The sequence below is a fragment of the Megachile rotundata genome, chromosome 12 (assembly GCF_050947335.1).
Source record: "Megachile rotundata isolate GNS110a chromosome 12, iyMegRotu1, whole genome shotgun sequence".
NCBI classification, from domain to species: Eukaryota; Metazoa; Arthropoda; class Insecta; order Hymenoptera; family Megachilidae; genus Megachile; species Megachile rotundata.
The window spans coordinates 11,717,295-11,743,883 of NC_134994.1; the positions used below are offsets into that span (position 1 = coordinate 11,717,295).

The 26,589-nt window shown below is 38.5% G+C and overlaps 1 protein-coding gene across 5 annotated transcripts in view; it reads left to right on the plus strand.

Annotated features, from left to right (window-relative positions):
- Window positions 1–26,589, plus strand: part of Scgdelta (sarcoglycan delta) — a 289,022-nt gene that overhangs the window by 243,648 nt on the left and 18,785 nt on the right. For all 5 annotated transcript variants that reach the window (XM_003702191.3, XM_076537979.1, XM_012282804.2 and 2 more), the window contains one exon: window positions 10,303–10,579. In XM_003702191.3, the coding sequence (XP_003702239.3) occupies window positions 10,303–10,579 (277 nt within the window). The remainder of the gene's footprint in view (window positions 1–10,302; window positions 10,580–26,589) is intronic.

The following is a 26,589-nucleotide window of genomic DNA, read 5'->3' on the forward strand; positions in this document are numbered from 1 at the left end:
AGGGCTTTTGTACTTTATTATTCATGCTACATCTGAGCCGGGACGAAGATTGAAATTACCCTTCGTCGTTCGTTCCCACGAAGCGTTCCCAGCGAGGATGATGCATAAATTAAAATGGCTGGAAGATCGTTTGATATTATGCAGAGCGTTTCTTGGCACGTCAGAAATACCGATGGGAATTTGCACGGGAAACGTAAGACGGTTCTTGTTAACGTGCATTCGAACTCGTGTTGTTCGCGTGACAGAAAAGGAATCGATCGGTCGGACCCGCTGAATTGGGACGAGAATCGAATCTGAATTCCTACTCGATTCTCGGGTTGTTTGGATTCGATAGACTCTTCTTTCGAATCTACGGAAGGGCGGTAATTCCTTTTGGGATTCGTACCTCTTTATTTCGATTTTTATCGATACACTGTTATACGCGTTATCGCGATTAGGTACTTCGATACGTGTTTTGAACGATAACACCTAATTCCCCATGTGAAGGGTGGGACATTAAATAGGGGTTGAAGCAGATAAATTGGGGTCGAGATAAGGGTAACAAATGTTTAGATATATAAAATTACAGAACTTCAGAAACTTTAGAACTTCATAATTTTGTAGTGTCAATTTTTTGGAATAACGCATTTAATAAATACAGAATTTAAGTGAAAAAGTGCACCCCAAAAAATAAACAAATGCCGTAATAAATAGGGCAATAAATATACGTAATAATCGATATAGGGCCAATAAAGGTAAATATAATTGATAGGGTCTGGAAATATATTTGAGATAGAGTGAATTCATCGATGGGCGTGTGCGCCATAACGACGGTAAATGGAACAGACCGTTATTTTTATTTCCCGTTGATTCGTGGAGGGAGTTAAAGTGGAAACGAGGGTTACACTGGGGTAGGTTAGGGTCAAAGTCGAAATATCGAGTTTGGTGAGAAAAGGCGGCCGGAGGATAAGAACAAAATAGGAGCAGAGAAGGGAAAAAGGTAAAAGAGAGAGGAAAGGATCGTCCCTAATCCGTGAGATCGAGCCGGTAACGCGATCAAAGCGGCTCCCTTCCGGTCTCTAAACCGATTTCCTTGGATTCGTAGAAACCTACCACGTGGGTCGATGGATTTTCCTTCACTCGCCCCGAAACTTCCTTTTTCCCGGAGCTTTTTCCCCGACCCCTTCGTATCTTCCTTTTCCCTCCAGCTTGATATCAATTACTTTACTATCTCGCCGCCTGGTGATATATGTAACAGAATAAAGATAACAATCTCTTAAACCTCGATCGCGAAAACGAATGTTTCTATAAATCTAGCCGGATATCGCCACTCGTATATCGATCATTGTTTTGCTTCCGACCTGTAATTGGTAATTTATGGCAAATTCGTTGAGCCGCTAATGGAACATTTTTATACCTTTTCGTGACAATCCACTAAAATAAAATCGAGACACGAATTTTTTATCTATTGTCAATTTTTCAACGTTCGATGAAGAGATTTAGAGATTTGAAAATTGGGAAATGGTTTTGAAATGAAGGTTTAAAGTATATGGTGCACCTATGTGCGACATGAGTTTCGTTTTTATTCCTGTAATTAGTAATTTAGTGCAAATACGTAGAGGCACTAATGGAACATTTTTATACCTTTTCGTGACAATCCACTAAAATAAAATCGAGATACGAATTTTTTATCTATTGTCAATTTTTCAACGTTCGATGAAGAGATTTAGAGATTTGAAAATTGGGAAATGGTTTTGAAATGAAGATTTAAAGTATATGGTGCACCTACGTGCGTCATGAATTTCGTTTTTATGCCGTCGCTATTAAAATCGCTTCTGTCGGACAACGAAAAAAAGAGTAGAAATATTTGAACATTTACTGTCAGAATCGTAAACGTATTTCCGCGAAAAAGACATTTAAAACGCGTTTTAAACAATGTTTGAACGGGCGTCGATCAAGTTTAGCTTCGATTCGATTTTAATACGTTGAAATGGATTTCAAACAGCCTCCGACCGAAAACAATCGTTCGAATTTCACGAAATTTGTTCCATAACGCCTTTGGCTATTTACCAGATGTTCCCTGTCAAACAGTTCCAGGGGTTTTCGAATTATCTCGCTCGACCGGGAGGCGAACAGTCGTGGCGCTGCTTTTTCCTCGCGGTTCAAAGATTCTCCGCGGCATAAACAAAAGCGCCGGCAGGAAGTTATGGCGTCGGGAGTAATTGCTGTCCGCGACCAGATCAAAGGATGGAGAAGTTTTCAAATTTAGAATCGGCCAACCGCGAGTAAAAATAGAAAGGAAATGAGGATGGATCTTCGACCATCTTCGTTTCCGTGTTTCGCGCGATTACCTCTTTCGTCAAATTTTGTTAGAAATGTCTGACACTTATTTTATAGCCGTTCAAAACTTTTTAATGGTAACAAATTTTAAGGTACTTAAATCACTGAGATCTCAACATCTTCAGATACGCGAATTCGCAAATTACCTTGCTCCCAAATTTTCTAAGTCAGAAAAGAGATTTGCTCCCAAATCTTCATTGAAGTCCCTAGATAATCTCTACATCCGCTACATCCTTTCCCTAAACAATACAAATGTTCGACGTTTAACAATAAGCAAAGAAAAAGAAATAAAAAGCTATAAAAATCTGCCGTATCGATTGCAATCTCTTTCCCATCGCGTTAATCTAAGCGTCCCTGAAAGAAGCATTCTCCGGCGTTAATCAATCTGGTGAATTTGAAGCGAACAAAGAGACTTTGTAAGAACGGTGCAACGAATATATATCGCGTGTCGCAGCGAGGAGAACGCAATCGCGTTTCGTTATTAACGTCGACAGGTCAAACAGAACGATGACAAACAATTTTAGCGAAAATTTGCTCGCGTCCGTTGATTCGATCGAGCGCCGATACAGCGTGGAACGTTTGCCTTGGGGATATTATAATTTTCATTATATCTCTCGATCCGAAAAAGGACTGACAATAATCATTAAATGCAACCGGTACAGGGTTTTTGCTGTATTTGCGCGTTTCGTTTATTTGCAGATAGGAAAGATGGGAGACAATCGATCGTACTATCGCCTGATACATGTATACCGATGACGATGATTGATATTAATGACGAAACTAGGGCCGGAACGAGGGGCCAGCTTGGCCTGGCGGGTTTTGTATGCGGGCGTTAATAATCGCTGCACCTGCCCTTTTAATTTACTTCGTCGGTCATTTCATCGATAAATCGATGATACAGCCGAACGATTTCCCTGTAAATGCTTATCTGGCCGTTAAACATAAACGTTCTAGCCCGCATCAACGGATTCGTTGCGAATGGAATCGGAGACAGCCGATCGCTCGCGATAAAGTGTTTATTTTCGCGATCGTGTCGATGCTCTTAATGGATAGGCCGATGTGCCACCGTAAATCAACGGCGTATTCGCGTTTCACGAAATCGTTGCACGCTGGCTGGCCGTGAACGAGAAACCGACGTATTTCACGCGGGTTCTCGACGTCCAATACGTCACGACGATCCTTGCGAATCGACCAGATCCAAATGGGATTTTTTCCCGTGATTTTCCATTGAAATATACCTCACCACTTTCCCAAATTTCATACTCTCCTCATAGATTTTTTCATTTCTTCAATGTATTCATTTATGTTGGAAGACGCACCTGGTGCGTCATCTATTGTCAGTGTTAAAACTGCACTTTGTCTCTGAGAGCTGAGGTTTGGAACTCATATTATTTTGTATGTTTTTGTACTTTGTGTTAAATCAGACTTATTCGTATTATTATGGAAGAATATGGTCCCAGATGTTTTCTTCATCCCTTATTTATGAGCAGCTTTAATAACTGCTTCGCACAGTCTTTTAAAGTAAATTATTGAAAATTAAAGTTTAAGATATTTAATATAAAGGATATTGAATATTAAAGTTGAAGATATTCAATATAAAAGACATTGAAAATTAAATTTGAAGACATTCAATATGAAAGACATTGAAAATTAAATTTGAGGACATTCAAGATGAAAGACATTGAAAATTCAAATTGAAGATAATCAATATAAAAGACATTACAAATTAAAATTGATGATATTCAATATAAAAGACATTGAAAATAAAAATTGAAGATAATCAATATAAAAACACATTGCAAATTAAAATTGAAGATATTCAATATAAAAAAACATTACAAATTAAAATTGAAGATATTCAATATATAAACACATTGAAAATTAAAATTGATGATATTCAATGTAAAAGACATTGAAAATTAAATTTGAAGACATTCAATATGAAAGACATTCAATATGAAAGACATTGAAAATTAAATTTGAAGACATTCATGATGAAAGACATTGAAAATTCAAATTGAAGATAATCAATATAAAAGACATTACAAATTAAAATTGATGATATTCAATATAAAAGACATTGAAAATTAAAATTGATGATATTCAATATAAAAGACATTGAAAATTAAATTTGTAGACATTCAATATGAAAGACATTGAAAATTCAAATTGAAGATAATCAATATAAAAGACATTGAATATTAAAATTGCAGATATTCAATATAAAAGACATTGAAAATGAAAATTGAAAAAATTCAATACAAAAGACATTGAAAATAAAAATTGAAGATAATCAATATGAAGAACCATTAATGATTTCGTTATGTTTGCACAGAATATTAATAAATACAATAGAGGCACAATTTTCTTGTAAAATCGTGTTAAAATATACAGTGATCGAATAATGAAAAGTGCAACTAAACTCTATGTTCAAAAAGTAAGACGTTTACGTATTACAACCATGTACAACAAAATATATTTTCTGAATAATAGGGAATGGAGAAGTTTACACGATTGTCGATCCCCTATCGAGGGAGGGCCGATGTTTGATCTCATGATTGAATCCTACAGCCAATAACTGACCACCCTTAAGGGGTTTTCCGAAACCCTCGAGAAATATCCGATCCCTCTGATTCAAACAGATTCTGTTCGCGTCCTGCGAACGATAGACGTATATCGAATTACGAATATGACGGTATACGATGTTCCTTGTGTCCTTAGGCTAATTTGGTAATCCGATAATTTCGCAATTCGAAAGTTTGATAATTTGACCGTGAACGTTAATGCGAACTATCGGAAAATTCGAAACATTTGAATGAATTAGAGGGTGAAATAAGAATTGAAAGAATTATTTTTATGTTATATCTTTATCTTTCTTAACCTCTTCCCGTGCTTTGACGAGTCTGACTCGTGACGCACTTACTACTCAAATGTGACAAACCTTACTTAAATACTCTTTAGCTTGAAATTTGGGTGCAGCTATTAGTTGCATTATCAAGGATCCCTGAATATAAAATACGCACATTTCAATTTTCTTTGTTCGATTTAATGTTATAGCCCTGATTAGTTAGTCTTGACGCATCTGATAAATAAATGGTATGATAAGGCGTTAACTGTAGAGTATTTACAGGGAAGAGCGTGAAGCGAATTAAGAAAGAAATGTCAAGATCGTTGTTTTGAGATCTGAAGACTTCCGGATACCGGAAGCGGAACACAAGGAATTACGGGGCCACGCGGAACCGACAGATCCTCGTAATTGCTCGACAACGATAATCCACTTTTGAACGCGAAAACCACGACATTGTCGAATATCAACTGGCGCAATTTTATTTCAATAAAGTGGCCGATGCGGTGAAATTGAAAACGGAGAGTCGGGGCGAGCGTAATTTCCGCGGCAAACCAGACAAGGACGGCGTTCTTCGAGGACGGTCGTACTGTAAACGTCTGGCATTTTTCATGGAAATTGCTCGGCAATTTCCGTGCTGTCCCACGCCGGGGGGAGAATATCTAGAAAGAAAGAAGGTGAAAGAGAACGAACGGAATGAAGGAGATGTAAAAAAAGAAGGACTGGTAACCAAGCCGTTCCTCGCCGCTATGACGAACGTGTCTATTAACGGCAATTTCAGTTAAACTATGTTTGACTTGCGGCAATGGCGCACCCACCGAACCATCGCCACCCAGATGCCATCACCACCGAGTAAGAACCTCATCGATGTTACCCGCCGTCTCTAACTAACGTTCCAAATCACCCCCGTTCACACCCTTTCGCCCCTGCAGAGACGCCACAGTGCTGCGGTCTTCGACTAACCGCCTGATAAGCTCTCGGCTTTCCAACAACAACGGCGCCAGGAAAATAATTAACCTGTATGTTCTTCACCCACCTAACTCAGGCCCTTTCGACCCACGATTCCCTCAATGGTTAACAAGAGGCCTCAGACTTGCGGTTCTGTTTCACTAATACCTAAGTGCTCCTACTACCTTTTCGCAAAATCAATTTACCGAGTTACCCGGACTTTTTTTTAGAGGAAAGTTTTTCTGATGGAACGTCTGGGAATTAAGTTTATTTGTTGGGGATGGTTGGGGAGAATTTGAAATTTTTGGACGCTGAGGTTTTAGAAGGTTGTAGGTTAGGGTTGGGGTGAGGTTTGCAAAATTTAGATGTTTACATACTTGATGTTTTAAGGTTCTGTAGACTGAGGTTCTGATGTTTTAAGGTTCTGGAGACTGAGGTTCTGATGTTTTAAGGTTCTAGCAGTTCAACTCTGGTTTTGATTCTGAACGTAATCAGCGATTTTAAGTTTTAACCTCTAACTTCCTCAAATGTCCCTAAATTACGTCGTTCGAAAATTCTAATGTCTTCACATTTCAAAGTGTTGAAATTCCAACGTTCTCAAATTCCATCCCCAAACTGCGGCGTCCCGAAATCCGAACGTTCTCAAATTCCAGTGCCGCCAAATTTAAACGTCATTAAATTACTATGTCCGAAAATTTCAGCGTCCCCAAATTAGAATTTCCTAAAATTTCAACGTCTTCATATTTCTACCCCCAAATTAAAATTTCTTGAAATTTCAACGTTCCCGAATTATAACGTCTTCTTTCCATGTCCGAAATCTTAATTTCCTCAAATTCCAACATAAATGAATTGTAATGTTCCCCAATTATAACCTTCCCCAAGTTACATATTGTAATCCTGGATTCTGTAAGGTTCAACGTCCCCAAATTACAGTTTGTTCAAATTTCAACATCCCCAAATTGTAATGTCCTCCGATTACAACCTCCCCAAATACTAACATCCTTAAATTCCTAAATTCCCCAAATTGTAATGTCCTCCGATTACAACCTCCCCAAATACTAACATCCCTAAATCCCTAAATTCCCCAAATTGTAATGTCCTCCGATTACAACCTCCCCAAATACTAACATCCCTAAATTCCTAAATTCCCCAAATTGTAATGTCCTCCGATTACAACCTCCCCAAATACTAACATCCCTAAATCCCTAAATTCCCCAAATTGTAATGTCCTCCGATTACAACCTCCCCAAATACTAACATCCCTAAATCCCTAAATTCCCCAAATTGTAATGTCCTCCGATTACAACCTCCCCAAATACTAACATCCCTAAATCCATAAATTCCCCAAATTGTAATGTCCTCCGATTACAACCTCCCCAAATACTAACATCCCTAAATCCCTAAATTCCCCAAATTGTAATGTCCTCCGATTACAACCTCCCCAAATACTAACATCCCTAAATCCCCAAATTCCCCAAAATCCTACAGCCAAAAAATCTGAAAGTCCCCATATCATCCCCCAGTCCCAAACCTCCCCTCTCCAAACACTCCAAAATCCAAAACCCCTTCGTAACCTAAAACAGCCCTAAATCCTGAAATATCGAGCGATTTGTAAAGTTGAAAAATTCGTTAAAATATATATCAGCATCATAAATCAGCTCGCACCTCGATGCATGCACGTTTATTTCTAAAACATTTTCATTTTCTCCAACGGCGAGGAATTTATCTCGTGTGCCGGCTTTCGCGTGCCTCCCATCCGGAACACACAATTCCACGATGTTTTGTGCTCGTAAGCAGCCAAGCATTTTGTTTGATTCGTTTTAAACAAAGCGCTATTTGTCACGGAAGTTGCGCCGCAGGTGGACCGAGGGAAACGACGCCGGACGACGGAAAAAAGAAGAGAAGGACGTGTAACATGGTTGTACGTTAGTACAGTGATAATTTCGCGACTTGTAATGCTCTTTGAGCTTAAAACTGCGAAATTATGGTGGCTCTCGGTAACTTCACGCTGCGTCAAAACTTTCGGCTACCGTTTAACGTATGACCGCTTTATTTATTATACAACGGGTATTCTGTAATTGTACGATGAATTCGAAGTAAATATCTCTATTTACGGACGTGTTCGATTTTAAGGAGAAAGCGTTACTGCCTTTTCGATCTGAATTATCGAAGAATTTGCAAAAGCCTGATTAGAGCGCAGATTAAAGCATCGTTAATCTTCGACGAGGAGTACATCTGTGGCAGGGTCGTAATCGCTAAATTCCTATAATTTCTCAACCCTTAGCAACCTCTGCTCCCTGAAAACTGGCGGGGAACGAAGCTTTTCTCCGAGCTCTTTATATCAGCGAAAGGTATAATTATACGCAAGAAGTAGTCTTAAATATTTGAGCTTCTCTCTTCCTTCTTGCACCCGTTCTCGCGTGACCAAAACACGCAGCAATGAAACATCGGGTCAGTGAGGTTAGCGGAGTACCATAATCCGTTCGGGTTAAGGATGCCTGTAAGAAGGCGAATGGGAAAAGCAGAAGGCGATTCGGAGCAGAGAGATTAGGGAGCAAAGTTACATCCGCTATTTTGCGGGCAGATTTGCATAAATCCCGGTTCTTTTCCGTCTCCTTTTTTTCCTCCTCCCTGGGTCTCCTTTTAATCGACCCCTTTCTGTCCGTTCATTTTTCATGCACGCGCTCGTCTACCACCGGCTAATTATCTGCCATTTGATAATCCTCGGCCGCGCCTCTCTCTTTTTCATTCAACATTTTATACGGTGAATTTTATCGTCCCCTATTTGCCACGCTAATTTCGGATTCAGCCTTTCTTCCCGTTGCCCCGTACGATCGAGCTTTATTCAGAAGCCGTAGAACAAAATCTGATCTCGAGCGGACGCGGCGTTTTCACTTGATAAAAAACCCGACGCTGAAGGAAATGGAGTGGTACGAGCTCGGTGGATCTTGGAACGCCGGGCACGTATGAAGGAAAGGCTCGTGTTTTAAGAGCTGAAAGCTCAAGATCACTCTTGGCTCGCCTGTTTCGCGCCATTGACCAATTTTCAACAGCCGGCGTAAGAGGGAGCGTAGCATAAATCGTTGATAAATCATCCGAGTGCAAGGGAACGGTGCGCGTAATTACCGCCTTATTAATTGCCGGAACAATTGCATTTTCCAGTTATTTTTGCGCGTGCACGCGTCGCCGTTTAAAAGTTCCAGCTCGTTTGCTAAGAAAGAGGACGAAGAAATGAGCGATGCTGGAAAATTTCTACGTGAAGTTGGATACTTTACATGCGCGGTTATTTATACGTTCTTTATTTAGATGGTGCTTACTTATATGGCTGTGGAGCATTTACATAGCTGTGAAGCATGTATATGGCTGTGGAATTCTTATATGGTTGTGGAGCATTTATATGACGGCTGTGGTGTGCGTCACGTAGCTGTGGAGCATTTACATGGCGGTTATGGAGTGCTTACATAGCTGTGGAGCATTTATATGGCGGCTATGGAGTACTTACTTAGCTGTGGAGCATTTACATGGCGGTTATGGAGCACTTACATAGCTGTGGAACATTTACATGGCTGTGGAGTATGTTACATAGCCATGGAACATTTACATGGCTGTTATGGAGTACTTACATAGCTGTGGAGCATTTATATGGCGGCTATGGAGTACTTACATGGCTGTGGAGCATTTACATGGCGGTTATGGAGCACTTACATAGCTGTGGAGCATTTACATGGCTGTGGAGTATGTTAATAGCTGTGGTACACTTATATGGCGGCTATGGAGTATGTTACATGGCTGTGGAATATTTACATGGCAGTTATGGAGTACTTACATGGCTGTGGAGTATTTACAAGACTATAGAGTACTTCCATGCCTACAGAGCATTTACGTGGTGGCTATGAACACTTATATAGCGGCTATCGTTTACTTATGTGGCGGTTAAAAAATACTTATGTGACGGCTATGAAATACTTATATGATTAGAAAGTTTACATATATGACAGCATACACACACTATCTAAATATCGTTAAAATCACATTAATATAAAACAGCAAACCAAATCATCCCACACAAAAATCAATAATTAATATCTTCAATGTTATCACCTGCCTCCCTATGTAACGTATTAACCACTGAATATGTGGCGTTCTAATTTCTTAAAATTGTAACGAATAACGTTAATAATTGGTTTCAGGATGTCTCGAGGGCAGACAGGCTGGGCAGACGAGCCGTGCACGTCGACCGGTGGCCGGAACGTGGTTCGACAATCCGCGGGACCATCATCGAGGAGGACGCCTCCCCTCCTCGAAGATCACACTTCCGGTACCGCGTCGTGCAAAGAAGGATTGAGGTTAGGTGTCTACGGCTGGAGAAAGAGGTGTCTGTATTCTCTGGTGCTGACTTTAATGATCATCGTTATCCTGAACCTGGCTCTCACCGTGTGGCTGCTGAAAGTCATGGGATTTAGTTCTGTAAGTAAAATATAACAATTTTAAATCGTATGCAATTTATGAAACACTGTCTCTACGAAATATATCTTTAATTATTTAACATTATCTGTCTTCAACTTATCTGTAAATGAAGTTATCTAACTTATCTATAAATGAAATCTACAGTGGACTCAAGTTCATCCTCCTGTTTAATTAACTCATACGTAAAGCTTTATTCTCCAAATAATAAAATATTTTTTCCTTTCTTAAACTTAGAGTGCAGTAAATTAATCACGTAAATGAACACGTTAAATCTTGATTCCCATTGAAAGTAACGCGTACAAAGTTTCAGAATACGGAAAATAATGTTTAATTATTTCCACCGTGTAATGTATGCGAAGAGAAAATTATGCCGTGGCGGTATCATTACGGTAGAGAGGTTTAAGCGTAGGATAGTATGCTCCTTTCAGTGTACGAAGAATTAAAATTCTACCCCTTCCTCGTTAAAAATGCGAGCCTTTTTCGACGAACAAATTATTTTCTAGGATTGCGAACGTCCGTTCTTTGTAAAATACATCCACGGTCATTTTGCCGGACTTTCCGGCCGTTGCCGCTTTTCGAGTACGACGTCACTGCGCCGCGCGTCCATTTGCGATATTTCCCGCTGCCACGATCGTTGACTTTGATATCCGTAAACAGAAACGGAGAGACGTGGAGATTCGCGTATTAGGAACGAGGGTCCCGAATGCAACGGGCTTTGGATATGCAAACCGGCTGGCAACCGTCATAACTGAAAATCCGTGTCTGAGCAGCTTTTGTTCGGTAATGAAGCCCGATTCTCGACGTTCGAGGAAGATCGTTTCGCGTTCTCCGCCCTCCAGCTTTCTAGACGCAAATATGACGCGTTCGTTGCATTCGCTTGTTGCATTTATAAGCTATCATGCTGGAATTTAATCGAAAATAAGCGCCCTTGGAACTAACAAGGAAACATATCGAACCGCGACACACCGATTTTAATGAAACTTATGTGAAAGATAGTTCTCAAAAAAATATTTGACACGTATTTTTTTTTATCGGCAATCGTTCACATTGAAGGGGTGAAAATAGCCCTCGAAGTTGGGGGTTGAAACCATGTTTTTGGGAATATCTCCGGAACGAAAGAAGATAATTGAATTCTTTTTTTTGTAAATTGTTCGTCTTTAGATAGGAAATTTTTGTGCGTAAAAAAATTTCAAGAAACTTTATTTGTTTAAATAATATTTAAAAAATTCATCATTTTTGTTTAAATTTTTGCACTAAATGTTGATCTATTTTTTTGCAACTTCGTGTACGTAAACTATGGACAAAAATAGAGGATACGTGTTTTTGGAATTTGTTGTTTGTTGCAATGTTTATTAGATATATAATTTAACATCACCTCCTGTGAAGAGGGGCAATCATCATTTTTATTAAAAATATCATTATTTTTACAATCTTTTACATTATTTTAGCGATTTTATACCTCTTCATATGCCGTTAATTGATTTCTGAACAATTATTGTAAGCGTCACAGGTATGAGCGTGACGCGGTTACAATCATCGCCGTAAGGAACATAGGCTTTTATGGCCAATACTGCTTTTATACTTTTACAGGCGTAAAGACTTCATTCTAAATAAAATATTTAGAACTTTTGGAAACATTGGGATTTTTTAAGAAACTCAGAAAATAAAAATAAATTAAATTATTTTTTAACAATATTGGCCATAAAAGCCTATGTTCCTTACGGCGATGATTGTAACCGCGTCACGCTCATACCTGTGACGCTTACAATAATTGTTCAGAAATCAATTAACGGCATATGAAGAGGTATAAAATCGCTAAAATAATGTAAAGGATTGTAAAAATAATGATATTTTTAATAAAAATGCTGATTACCCCTCTTCACAGGAGGTGACGTTAAATTATATATCTAATAAACATTGCAACAAACAACAAATTCCAAAAACACGTATCCTCTATTTTTGTCCATAGTTTACGTACACGAAGTTGCAAAAAAATAGATCAACATTTAGTGCAAAAATTTAAACAAAAATGATGAATTTTTTAAATATTATTTAAACAAATAAAGTTTCTTGAAATTTTTTTACGCACAAAAATTTCCTATATAAAGACGAATAATTTACAAAAAAAAGAATTCAATTATCTTCTTTTGTTCCGGAGATATTCCCAAAAACATGGTTTTAACCCCCAACTTCGAGGGCTATTTTCACCCCTTCAATGTGAACGATTGCCGATAAAAAAAAATACGTGTCAAATATTTTTTTGAGAACTATCTTTCACATAAGTTTCATTAAAATCGGTGTGTCGCGGTTCGATATGTTTCCTTGTAAGTCGTGTTGCGGAATGAAATTACGAGAGCTGGATATAAATGCTTATTAATAATTTTGGTTACGTTATGTATATTATTAGGATTGTGGGATTTTATGGGAATTTTTTTCTGTAAAATTTAATGGGGGAAATTTGGGTGAGGTAGGATGGGGAATTTAGGGATTTGGGAATTGGGCTGATGGAGATTTGAGAGATGGGAAGTTGGGCAGGCGGTGGTTTAAAAGTTAGGGAATTGGGCAAATGGAAATTTGATGAATTAGAGAATTAAACAGGTGGAGATCTGAGAATTAGGGAATTGGATAAGTGGAGATTTCAATTGGGCAGGTGGAGATCTGGCAATTAGAAAATTTAGAAATTCAGGGAATTTGAGGATTTGCATCTGTAGGAGATTAAAGTATTAAATGCTTGAAAATTTAGGAACTCTCAAATCCTCAAAATGGATTTGGAAACTTGATAATTTTAGTGTCTAGAGATCAGATTTGAAGGCTTGAGAATTTGGGAATTTGCTTCGGTGACGTGAAAATTTTGAGATCTGTAGATTCACTAACAGAGTTTGGAGAATGGAGGACATACGGGATTCGGTTACTTGAGAATTAGGGGATTTGGGAATTCAGCGACTGCGAATCTCGAGAGTTAGAGACGGTAACGTGAGAAATTTAGATCTAGAGATTCTCTGTCTTGGAAACCTCGAAATCTTGAAATCAGTGACTTGAGATTTAGTGTTCAATGAATTGAAAATCTTAAGTTACTTTTTAAGTTTGATAATTTCGAGCGTCACCTAACCTCTAAATTCACATATGTTAAAATTTAGAACTTTTATACTAAAAAATTAACAAATTTGAGAATTTAACAATTTTGATAAATTAGCAAACTCCCTTCAACAAATTGGAAGCAATCTTTAATTAAAAGCAGTAAATATTTAACTTCGACTCACATAAACTGATTCTGCCACAATCCTCAAATAAACCCCTTATACTCTAATTTGACAAATGCGTTGAAACTACCTAATCACAGCTACTATATAAAAACCATAAAGCCCAAGAAAGTTGAAACGTTACTTTCAGTATTGCGCAATCTACGCAAATTCGAACCTAACCTCGAAATTCTAAAGAACTACCAAAAATTGATGACATCAGTCACGTGAGACTCGTCGAAAGTTTCAGGAACAATCAAGATAATTGAAAGCAATTAGCCTTAAAAAATAGCGCTATAATTCGTTCGTAGAATGAAATAAAAATTGCTTGAACAAACGCGAAGCTTTTAACCCCAGGGGTCAGCACGGCAGTCTATCGTTGCGCGTTAAAACTCGTTCGTTGATCAACCGTCCTCCCTGTTTCGTGTAAACGCTTGCAGCGTTAATTACACGACCGTCGAATTACGCTCGCGACATTCGCACGCGGTTGCGATAAATCCGCGGCGGTCGCGGCCGAAAGGTTACATTCTCTCCCTCTCTCTCTTTGGACGATATTACTCAACGCCATTAAATATCGCGTTTTGCGCGGCCGGATTTCGGCAATAACGATAATGAAACAACGAGCGCCGGTGGGCCGGGCTTTTTCTAACGACCAGGCTCGTTTCGGCGAGCTTGTTATCAGACCTGCCACCCCGTAACGAACCCTCTACCCTTCTTTTCTATCGTCGAGGAGGCTCGGTTAATTATAAACCAGCTCGAAGAACCGCAAACGACGATTCTCTTCCACGATGTAACGATGTTCCCCTAATTACAACGAATTATATTAAACAGCTTGCCAACACGCCCTATCGCGACCTACTCTTCCTCTTCCTCTTCGCTTCTCGTTTCCGCCCGCGAGACCCGCACGTACAATCTTATCTACTACGACCCCGTTGTTCCCGACAAACTATTATTATATAATTTCCAGCAGCCTGACAGCGGATGATTTTAACCTGCTAGATCGAACTTCGGGCTGTCGATAATCGCTAAGGATTTACCCGGTTTGTGTTCGGATTCGATTAAGGGTGATATGTAGGCTTCTTGTGGGGGATTCGACGTTTGGCGGTCTTGGAAGATGGGTTTGGAAGAGAATACAAATTTTGAAGTCATTCAATTTTTTAATCTATTAAGGTGGCTTGTGAAATTCTCAAAGATCTGCTGAATTTTTAAATTGGAACGTGCAAATTTTTTATGGAGTCAATTTGAAAATAACTGAATTTCCAAATCCATTCTTAAATTAACACATTCTGGAATTATATTTAGTTAGCAAATCATCATATTACTGGATTGTTAAATTATGAAACTTCTGAAGCCCCCAAATACTCAAGGTATCAAATCCTTAAAATCATGTGATCTCAAATTACTAGATTACCAAAGTCGTAAATTCTTAATATATCAAATCATGAAATATCCAACTTCTCAAGTTAAATACTCGATTGCCCCAATTCTCAAGTTATCAAATCCTCAAATCTCAAATTCTCGAGACATCAAATCCTTAAAGTTATCAAGTACTCGAGTGTCCAAATTCTCAAATTCCCAAATTCTCAAATCCCCAAATTGGCAAATCCCCAAAGTGGCAAATCCCCAAAGTGGCAAATCCCCGCACTCTCAAATCCCCACACTCTCAAATCCCCAAATTCTCAAATTCCCAAATTCTCAAATCCCCAATTCTCAAATCCCCAAATTCTCAAATTCCCAAATTCTCAAATCCCAAAATCCCCAAATCCCCAAATCCCCAAATCCCCAAATCCCCAAATCCCCAAATCCCCAAATCGCAAAATTCCCAAATTCCCAAATCCCAAAATCCCAAAATCCTCAAATCCCAAATGTTCACCTTCCACCATCCCCAAATTCCCGAATTCCCAAAAATAAAAATCCCTCATATCCCAAAACTTTCCCTATCACCAAACCCACAAATCCCCAAGCTAAAAAATCATCCAATTCCAACCCCTCGAAAACACGAAAATATTCGGACTTATTTAATCTTGTTAACCCCCGAGCAAGATACGCCGTGACATATATCACGTCGTAGAGTTAATATGACATGAATAGATAATATATGAACTAAATGTATAACGTTATGAATGAGTTAAATGTTGGTGGTGTCACTAGCGACACCGCGTTACTGTTCTAGGATTAATTTATGACGCTGCGGGGTCGGCCATCGTTGTTCGTTGTCTTTGAGTGGCACTTTTAACATAAAACTTTTAAAACAGAACACCGGTGAAATTTTAACTCGGAATAAGTGTCCGGATCGTGGCTATACGGAAGACGTATTCTTTTCGGAAAATCTTCTCACGAAAACCATCGATGTGGTTACGTTCGTCATAAGATACGAAATGTGTACGATCTTGGTGATGGGTGGTTGTTGAACTGAATACGAAGTGGACAATATTGGGACTAAGAATTGCTTTTGTTAGTTTTTAATTGGCTAGTTTTATTCAATTTATGGGTTAAGAATTTTTGGATCTTCATAGGTTATCTTTAAGCTTATATTTTTTGGGTATTTGGAAAAGGCTGGCAGTTGCAAGCTTAATGCAATTTTTCAATTTTTCAATTTATCGGTTTTTCAATTTTTCGATTTTTCGATTTTTCAGTTTCTCAATTTTTCAAATTTTCAATTATTTAGTTTTTCAATTTTTCAATTTTTCAATTTTTTGATTTATCAATTTTTCAATTTTTCCATTTTTCAATTTTTCGATTTATTAGTTTTTCAATTTTTCAATTTTTCGATTTATTAGTTTTTCAATTTTTCGATTTATTAGTTTTTCAATTTCTCAATTTTTCGATTTATAAGTTTTTCAATTTTTCAATATATTAGTTTTTCAATTTTTCAATCTTGCAAATTTGCAATTTTTCTATTTTTCTATTTTCAATTTTTCAATTCTTCAATTCTTCAATTTTTTAATTTTCCACTTCTCCACTTTCTCATTTTAGAGGAGTGTTAACAGTAGTGTTATAATTTGTTTCGAACGGTAGATACATAAACTGACTTCAACAAAATTATATTAGACCTATCTCACGCAGAATGTTGTTCAAATGTAACGATATTCATGATGTACAATTACAAATTCATTACTTGCATACAACCTTGCAAACAATCCAAATAAATGCACGTGCATTTATGAAATTAGGGGTTGAAAATATTCTTATAAATAATAATCCACGTTCTAGTAGAGCAATCATAGTCAGATAAAATTAGTACATATTAACAGATTATCTTTCCCAATGAAATAATTAAAAACTACATGAAGCAGTACTTTCATCATATTTATTATTTATAGTTGTAACTACGTAACATAAAAATAAATTGAATGAACAAGTTCTTCACAATATATGATTCATACAAAAATTTAAAAAACATATATCACATACGCTACTAAATGAACACATTCACGTTCTCATAATTGAAGCAATTAATACTTCATCCAACGACACGAAAAATTTCGTTGAAAGCCACAAAACGTGTTAGAGTTTCTACATTTAAGGACAGAAAGGTAAAAGGTCGTGGAAAGCGTGTAGAAAGATCAAAGTTAAACGCAGGTAGACGTTCGATGTGCAAATTGAATTTCTGAGTGTAAGGGAATCGTGTTAGCATCGTCGGTTCCCTGTAAATCGTCGTTCCCAGATTGAATTCAATCCATCGGCAAGCCAGACGAGCTACCAACAGCGCCTTAACCCCGTCGATTAAGGTAAAGACGATGGAGAAATCTTTTTCTATATCGCACTCGAACAGCATCTTTACTCGTCTATATCCGCCATTATCGAATTTATTTGAAACCGAAAGGAGCTGCTACGATCAGGCGCAACGATCCCTCGATAGGGGCTAAACTCGCTGGAAATTGAGTATCAATCCGTAAGTAAGGAGTCTGCGAGCCAAGCAAGGGATACCCCGTGGGAAATGTAAGCCTCCGTCGCTTCTTTTCCCATCTTACTCGTTCTTCTCGCAGGCCATCCGGACCCACCGCTATCTCGGCTCGCACCGCTTTCCCACACGTTCTCGCTTCTTCCTTTTCTTACCCTTGTTTTTCCGCCCGTATTCCTTGCTTTGCTGTCGCTGCTCCTCGAACGATTCCTCCTTGACGCGACACCTGAGTAATGTGTGTCGTTTTCCTGTTCACGGCTCGTAAATAAAGCGGACATCCGGGATCAGCCATTGTCGGAAGAAAAATCGCTGCTTCGCTGAAGGTAGGAAAAGTATCCCTTTTTAATGAGCGGCCATCTTTCTATATCCACAATCTTCCGTAAAAACATCAAATGTCTAGAAATATTCGTTGAATGACGAGCAACCGTGAATTAATAAATCAAGATTCTTGGTTTCCGATACTAAATTTAGGAGAAGCTTACGGAGTCATCGATAAAACGAACCGATACGGATTTGAATAGACAAATTTGATTTGGACGCGAATTAATCTGTCTCGAGAAAGCCATATCGAGCGGTGCTCGTCGTTTATTTCTCGCTCGCAATAAAACCTCCCCGAAAAAAAACACAGAGTTATACGATAAATGAAATCAGAAAATTGTTTCGCGATCTTTTCCGTCTATTTTTAGCGCTCCATTTATCGAGGTTGTTTTAAATATCCGAACAGGGATTGGGGGCCGAGATCAATCATCGATCGCGAAAATGGAGTCGCGCGGTTTATAAAAATCGCCTATCCAGCTGAAAGCAAGGATCGAGCGTATAGATCTGGAATTTCTCGAGACGCACGGCTGATATCCGAGCAGAAATTCCTATCCGAGCGAAAACGCGATGCACTCGCGAGCTAGGAAATATTTTATGCCCTCCGTGTCTCACCCCTTCCCTTCTATGCATCCATCCTTTATCCACCATTCTTTTCCACCTATTCATATTTGATGTGAGAGTGCCGACCTCTGCGTTCGCGAAACCCTCTTTAACGTGGTATCACGGAAACCCAGCAGCTTTGCTCGATCCCTTTGCTAAAGGAACAACGTCTTCCAGAAATTAGATCGTTTCTTTCGTTTAAGAACTCTGCGGATGTAAACTTCTTCTCCGGTTCGAAACTTTTATTTCGATTCATTATTCGCGAATGATCGAGCCTGAAATAGGACATTAATACAATAGGGTGGTCGATTGAATTAGTCGATAATTTGTGGTCGGAGATCAATTGTCCGTGATACTGCAGGTTACTTGAATGGGGGATAATTATCTGCTGGGTAATGATATTAGTGGATTACTGTGTAAACGTATCTGATCTATGTACACAGTATGCCAAAGTAACGGAACTTTTTAAGGTTAAGAAAAACTAGCGCCATCTATTAAAACAATATCTTATCTGAAAACAGTGTACCTCTCCGAAACGCAATAATCATTATTGGAATCGAGCAACAAAATAACTAATTCTTTTTTTTTATCACACCTACAATAGAACTCTACATACTCTACTATCAGTACACGAAATTACTATATTGATGAGGACTTACAGTAAAGTATTTTGTAGAATGGAAGATGTCTTTTGTCTCTGCTTTATCGTGGTCGATGTGCACCTGCTACCCTCGTGTTTGATTTGTGTAATTCTGAACTGCATTTATTTGCATAAACAAATGTTTCTCATTATGAACAATTTGGTAGAAATGTACACTGATTTGTAAAAATATTTTAAGTTCATTTCTCAGGAAAAACTTTCAAAGGAAATCTTGTATCTGCCTCCTTACAAATCTTATTCGTACTGAATTGTATGAATATTGTTAGACAACGAGTAAAATTATAGTGAATTGTTATAGATTATATGTCAGTAATTGCGAGAAGTAGTAAAATAACTTTAAATAATTTTTAGAAGTTAAGTTATCGACTTAAATAATCATAAAAGATAAGTTGGTAGAACACTAAAAGTTCTCGGAAATCTTAATAATATCCGTTCGATTTTATAGGTTATTTACGGATCCGATAACCAAATAATTCGATGGTTAAAGTCTATCGATGAACGTCTTTTGTGTCCTCTCCCTCCGCGCTGTTACTCGTAAAATTTCGTTTCCTTACATCGCGGATCCTCGCGATGCTCGAGAAACAGAATTTACTGCGCGAATTTTGTCGTAAAGTTCGCCCGGTAAGAACGAAATTCATAACTAGCAGCGTTTCCAATATCTTCGCCGGATCGAAAGGTCTTACGAGATCTTCGATTACGAACAATATATAATATAACCCGAAACGTTATGTCGGACGGCACCGTATACAGATACTATATTGGCACTAACGGCTTACGTATACAGGCCATACCGAACAGATGCCCCACCTACCTAATATCGCTCAGGGAACCAACCCCTATAACCCTCGTATCCATAGAGAGTTCACCTATATACCTTCCTTCCCATATTGCGACCGGGAATACTATCGTCACATTAGTTCCCAGTGTCAAACCTGCCATCTTTCTGCAACTCCCTTTCACCCTTCATCTCTCTGTTCAATTAAAAATTCCTAGTTCCCAATTTCTCTTCTAAATTAAACATTTTCTATTTATTCTTGACCTAATGTTCAAAGGGTGCCATTGAAATAAAAAGATGTCTACTATTTTTTCATGCAAAGTTTCATTAAAATCGATGAATTACATTTTTGTATGTCTTGTTAGAATAACACAGTGTTAGCAAATCCTTCGTATTACTATTGCTAATATCGTATGAATTATTAATTCTCTGCCAATACCTCGTTAACGATAACTACCCTAAAAGTGTCAAACCTGCCATCTTTCTGCAACTCCCTTTCACCCTTCATCTCTTTGTTCAATTAAAAATTCCTAGTTCCTAATTTCTCTTCTAAATTAAACATTTTCTATTTATTCTTGACCTAATGTTCAAAGGGTGCCATTGAAATAAAAAGATGTGTACTATTTTTCGATGCAAAGTTTCATTAGAATCGATGAATTACATTTCTGTAAGTCTTGTTAGAATAACACAGTATTAGCAATCCTTCGTATTCCTATTGCTAATACCGCACGAATTATTAATTCTCTGTTAATACCTCGTTAATAAACACCCTAAAAGTAGTCAAAATCATAAGAATTTACTTGCGTACTTGAATAGAGAATGAACCTTAAAATTGCGCCACACACAGATCGAGTACGACACAGTATAAAATAGGTTGTTTCATTGTAGCAAAAGGCAGAAAATAGATAAAACATCCCAATCGATCGACTGCGAAGGAAAACCACAGTTTGTCAGAATACATAGAATATGGTTCGGTGTTCTACGAATGTCCACGAATCAGTCGGATCAATCAGCAGGGTATATATAGCTCGGGAAATTTCAGCAAGTCACTATCCGCCAACTGTCAAGAGAATTTCCACGGTAACCATAGTATAAAGGGGAGAGAGGGATGAAAATTTTTTCCTCCCATATTTTTTCATCGCCTATCCAATTATACGTCGCGTGGCCAGGTGGCGAATCGATACGGTACGGCGAGAACGGGTGTTGGGTGGAGTTAATAGCGAGCGGGAAAAAGGGTGGGCTGGGTGTCGATAAAAATTCGAAAACAGTTTCCGCGGGTTAAATAAATGATGAAAATTTGTACGCGTTCACGCGGAGAAATATGAGCGTTACACCGGGCTGGCCACCGAACAAAATTCTATTCGGTGCGTGCAATAAAGTCGGTGGTCGCTTTTACGCGTCCTACCCTCCTCTTCGTTGTCCATCGATTTAATCAATGAAATAATAGCCATTGTTCCGCCGGATCGCTGTCCAAACGAGGATTTACAAAATATTCGGCCCATTTGGATCGGTCAATGTGCATTCTCTACTGGAACCTAATGCGAACTTCTATTTGTGCATTCTTCTGCTGATGGAGTTATGCATTTCGGGATTGGGAATTTGATTATTTAGGGATTGGAGGGGTTGGTGGGGTGAATATTTGGCGATTTGGAGTTTTAACATATTAAGAATTTGGGGGTTGAAGAAGGGGGGTTGAAAATTCGAAGCTTGAGAGTTTGGGGTTTGAAGAAGATGGGGGGTTGAAAATTCGAACCTTGGGAATTTGGGGGTTGGAGAAGATGGGGGGTTGAAGATTCGAAGCTTGAGAATTTGGGGGTTGGAGAAGATGGGGGATTGAAAATTCGAAGCTTGGGAATTTTGGGGGTTGGAGAAGATAGGAGGTTGAAGATTCGAAGCTTGAGAATTTGGGGGTTGGAGAAGAGGGGGGCTGAAAATTCGAAGCTTGAGAATTTGGGGGTTGGAGAAGATGGGGGGTTGAAGATTCGAAGCTTGAGAATTTGGGGGTTGGAGAAGATGGGGGGTTGAAGATTCGAAGCTTGAGAATTTGGAGGTTGAAGAAGATGGGGGGTTGAAGATTCGAAGCTTGAGAATTCGGGGATTGAAGAAGATGGGATTTGAAAATTCGAAGCTTGAGAATTTCGGGGTTTGAAGAAGATGAGGGGTTGAAAATTCGAAGCTTGAGAATTTGGGGGATTGAAAATTCGAAGCTTGAGAATTTGGAGGATTGAAAATTAGAAGCTTGAGAATTTGGGGGATTGAAAATTCGAAGCTTGAGAATTTGGGGTTTAAAGAAGATGGGGGGTTGAAAATTCGAAGCTTGAGAATTTTGGGGGTGTGAAGATTTGAAAGTTTGAGGATTCCACTATTTGAGGCTTTGATGATTCGAAAGTTTGAGGATTCCACTATTCGGGGGTGTGAAGATTCAAAAATTTTGGGGCTTCGAGTATTTCGGAGAACATACATTTGAAAATTTCAAGTTTCGAGAATTTGAAATATTTGAAACATGAAGATTTGAAAATCTTGCTCTTAAAGATATGAAGATTCAAAAATCTACGATCTTAAAATCATAAAAATTTGAAAACCTAAGAAAGTTATTCTCACACCCCAAACGAGAACATAAACCAAAGTACCCAAAACAAATCTGAAAGTAACGTCACATTAATTATATCATCAAAGTGATCTTCATACTCCACAAACGTTTATAGTTTGAGTGTAGAAGGTTGCATAAAAAGCTGTCAAGGATCGTGAAACGTAGCCATGAACAGGTTGAACCTACGAAAGGTATTCGTCGTAAAGCGATCGAGGAACTCGTGCAGGGTTCCAGCTAAAATCCCTGGGAACGATAAACTCGTCTGTTCGTTGTTCGACCCCGTTCCAGCGGCCAACAACTATGGCACCGGTGTACGCTCAAAATTCATGGCGCCGTGCCCGGTATATTGCACTTGCACTTGCTAGCCAGCCGCTATAATAGATATCCTTTAATACTAACACAACGCTTATATGTAATGTATACAAGCCGGCCAGCAATTTCTCACGCATTTATTGGCCGGTACAGCAACTTTTCCGATGAATCAATATCGATCTCATATGTTCGATAACCTTTGCTGGACAAGTTACTCTATATTTAATCGATTTTGAAAACAATTATGTGACTGAAATTTCGAAATATGGAGATTTGAGATGTAATGAGGTCCTCGAGATATCATGAGGTCCGATTGCAATCTTCAGAAATAGGGTTTGAAGATTTTTGGGTTGGGTTTTGGTATATTAAAAATTCTTTTAGTCCCTGTATTCTTAGGTCAACTATATGGACTCTAAAGTGTAGTCTAAAATTCTTGAATGTCCCCTAAATTCATACATTTTTAAATTAATAGTAGCTATGATTAATAAATTATAGGTTTGAAGTTTGTTAGGTTAGGTTTTGTTATATTTAAACTTCTTTAAGTCGCTATATTCTCAAGTCCACTGTATGGACTCTAATGTATCCTCTAAAATTCTTGAATGTCCCCTAAATTCATACATTTTTAAATTAATAGTACCTATGATTAATAAATTATAGGTTCGAAGATTGTGAGGTTAGGTTTTGTTATATTCAAACTTCTTTAACTCGTTATATTCTTAAGTGGACTCTAAAGTTTCCTCTAAAATTCTCCAATGTCCCCTAAATTTTGAAATGAACAAATGTCCCAAATTTGCAAATTTAAAAAGTGTGAACAAACAAAAAGTGCAAAACGTGTCAAACCCATTTATTGCAGTGACAGTAAACGAACAAAACGAGAAAGATTTTTAGCCATAAAAGCCGTTAGTTTGCGCGTAACATTGGCGTTAAATCAGCGAGTGGGCATTATGAAGCGCATCAAGCGTAAAATTTATCGGTCCGAAATAAAGCAACATCGTATCGCGATTCGTCAGAGAAGTCGGGTTATTAAAAATTATAAATAACGCGATAAACAAAGTTTGGAATATCGTGAGCGTTTCATCGACGAGCTTTTCCCCTGTTTTTTCGCCATCGCCTCGTTTAAAGTCCACCTTTCCAGTATGTTCCTCTTTTTTTCTCGGCTCTCCTCTTTTTCTCGTTGGCTCATTTTTAATCCCCGGGAGAGAGAGGAAAAAGAAGCGTCGCGTTCGCGGAGGGGTAACCCGGTCGCCGAAAGAGAAGATCCTCTGTCTGCTCGCGGCCACGGATAGGTACCTTCGAGGCAGAGATTAATTAGAGAGCGAAGAATACAATAAATGATTATAGCGAGGAGAAGAAGAAAGTGGCAAGGCCGGTGACGGAAACCGAAGAGGTCGAGGCGAAGGGAAAACGAGACACCTGGAAAAGGCTGGAGCATTATAAAAGGAGGATGCCAGGACCGAGACTGTACCGACATTAATGATGCCCTTAGGGTGTCCCGTCTCCTAGCATCTTCTTTGTAAATTATATAAAGAATTGTTCCCGTTACTATGAAATTGTGTACGTACGGTCTATATCTACATGTACACACCCGTGATTATATACTTTTATTTATATCTGTGTATAAAGGTCCACGTACGTGTAACGTTGTAAATAAAGATGAAAAACGACGGAGACAAGGGACCCTCGTATCGGTTACAGTACGCCTCGTTATCTTAAGAAAATGATCTGCAAGGACCGCTCATTATAGAGCACGACCCTTTCTTCGGGCTATCTCGGTTTTATTCTTCGACACTCACATACAGACACCGCAGAATCGACCGGGAATAGAGACCTTCACTGTGTTCATGCCTTCCGACCAACCAACACCGCGATTGGTTTATCAATGAATTAACAATTCATTTCCCACCGATGGTAATGATAATTGGATCCTTTCGATCCGTTCACCCTCGGAAAATTGATTCGCCTATTAACCGAGATGAACGATTCAAAATAGGGCTTTCAATCGAAAGCTGCTTTTATAGCTTATTTCTTCCCTTAACAGATCACCGTATCACTTTTTGGACCTTTGGAACTATTCACTTTTTAAACATCATATTTAACCCCTTCCCGTGCTATTTATTTATCAGATGCGTCAGTCGAGACTAACTATTCGGGACTAAAACATTAAAACGAAAAAAGAAAATTAAAATGTTCTGTGTATTTTATATTCACATCCTTGATAATGCAACTTATAGTTGAACCTAAATTTCAAGTTGAAGAGTATTCAAAATTTGAGTAAGGTTTGAAGAGGAAGAGGTTAACATTAGAACCAGCTAAATGTACACTTGAATTGAAAATAAGGTTAAAAAACAAATAACTGTATAATCACTCCTTATTTATCTGAAACTTCTTTGTGTTAGTTTCTCAGAACCTAACCTATACAAGAGTTAAACTCTGTTTTTAGTTAAAGATAATAAACCTAACCTTGTTAGTAACAAATTAATGGAAGAGCATGCAAGAAGTATTGTTAGGCAAAATATTTGTGCTTCTGTGTCCGGGCTTGATAAATATGGTCGCAAACGATTCACGACGCCATTTTATCCCGTCTGTTGAGATTCTTGGGAGTTCCCATTTGCCCAGCAAGTGCTCAGAAGGAAAATTGGGTGAGGGACGTAATGAAATCCAAATAACACCCCGTGCAGGCGTATATCATCGTAACGACGCCCACGGACCGTGCTGCTCGTCGACCATAAATTAATGCAAAGCGCGTTATTTATAGCTCTCGAACAAGCTTTCACGTGGGCTGGCCAATTTAGCGCGCATTGTTTGTTCCATTTTTGACGGTCAATCGAAATACGCCCGATGGAAATTCCATCGAAACGAGTTTATGTTGTTACCGCTTATCTATGCATCCTCGCGAGAAAATGGGTCAGCGGTCAAAATCCTTCTGCCGAGGCGGAGTTAGTAAAGTAGGATGAGTTTCGCAATTGCGAAAATTTTGTGCTGTTTTCTGGGGTATTCCCAGAGAAATTACTGAGCAAGGTAGATAGTTTTACAACGGGAAACGTGGACGCTATTTCAAGGAACTTAACTAGCTATATTGGCCTCTGACTTCTGGCAGGGGACCTCGTGCTTTTTCGCGCGGTAAGTGTACTTTACGATTGTTTCCGAAAACAATGCACACTCCGGACTACATTGTTGATTTAAAGAAATGATAACTCAGAAATAATAACATCGATAAATATTCGCTCGTCTGAAAACTTCCTTTTGATTTCACAGTTTCAATCTAATTCGACAATGGTTGCAGCATGCAAAGTACTCATTTTCCCTAATGTAGTCCGCGTAATATCCAGGTGACCGTTACATTTGATATATGTTGAATATCATTAAACTTGTCAGCATACATTACACGCGCAAAGTTACTGAAACTATGGTTATTGTTCTCGTGTAACAATGAACGTATGGTATTTTGCATTTGATCAATCGATCTTCAATTTACCTGCGGATTTGATGCAACTTTAAATATAAGTCTGTAACGAATGACTTTGTAACGAATATATAATATGAGGAGCTCCTTGTAGAATCAAAATATATTTATTAAACTCACGAAGGTGCATAATGCATCTTTTATAAGA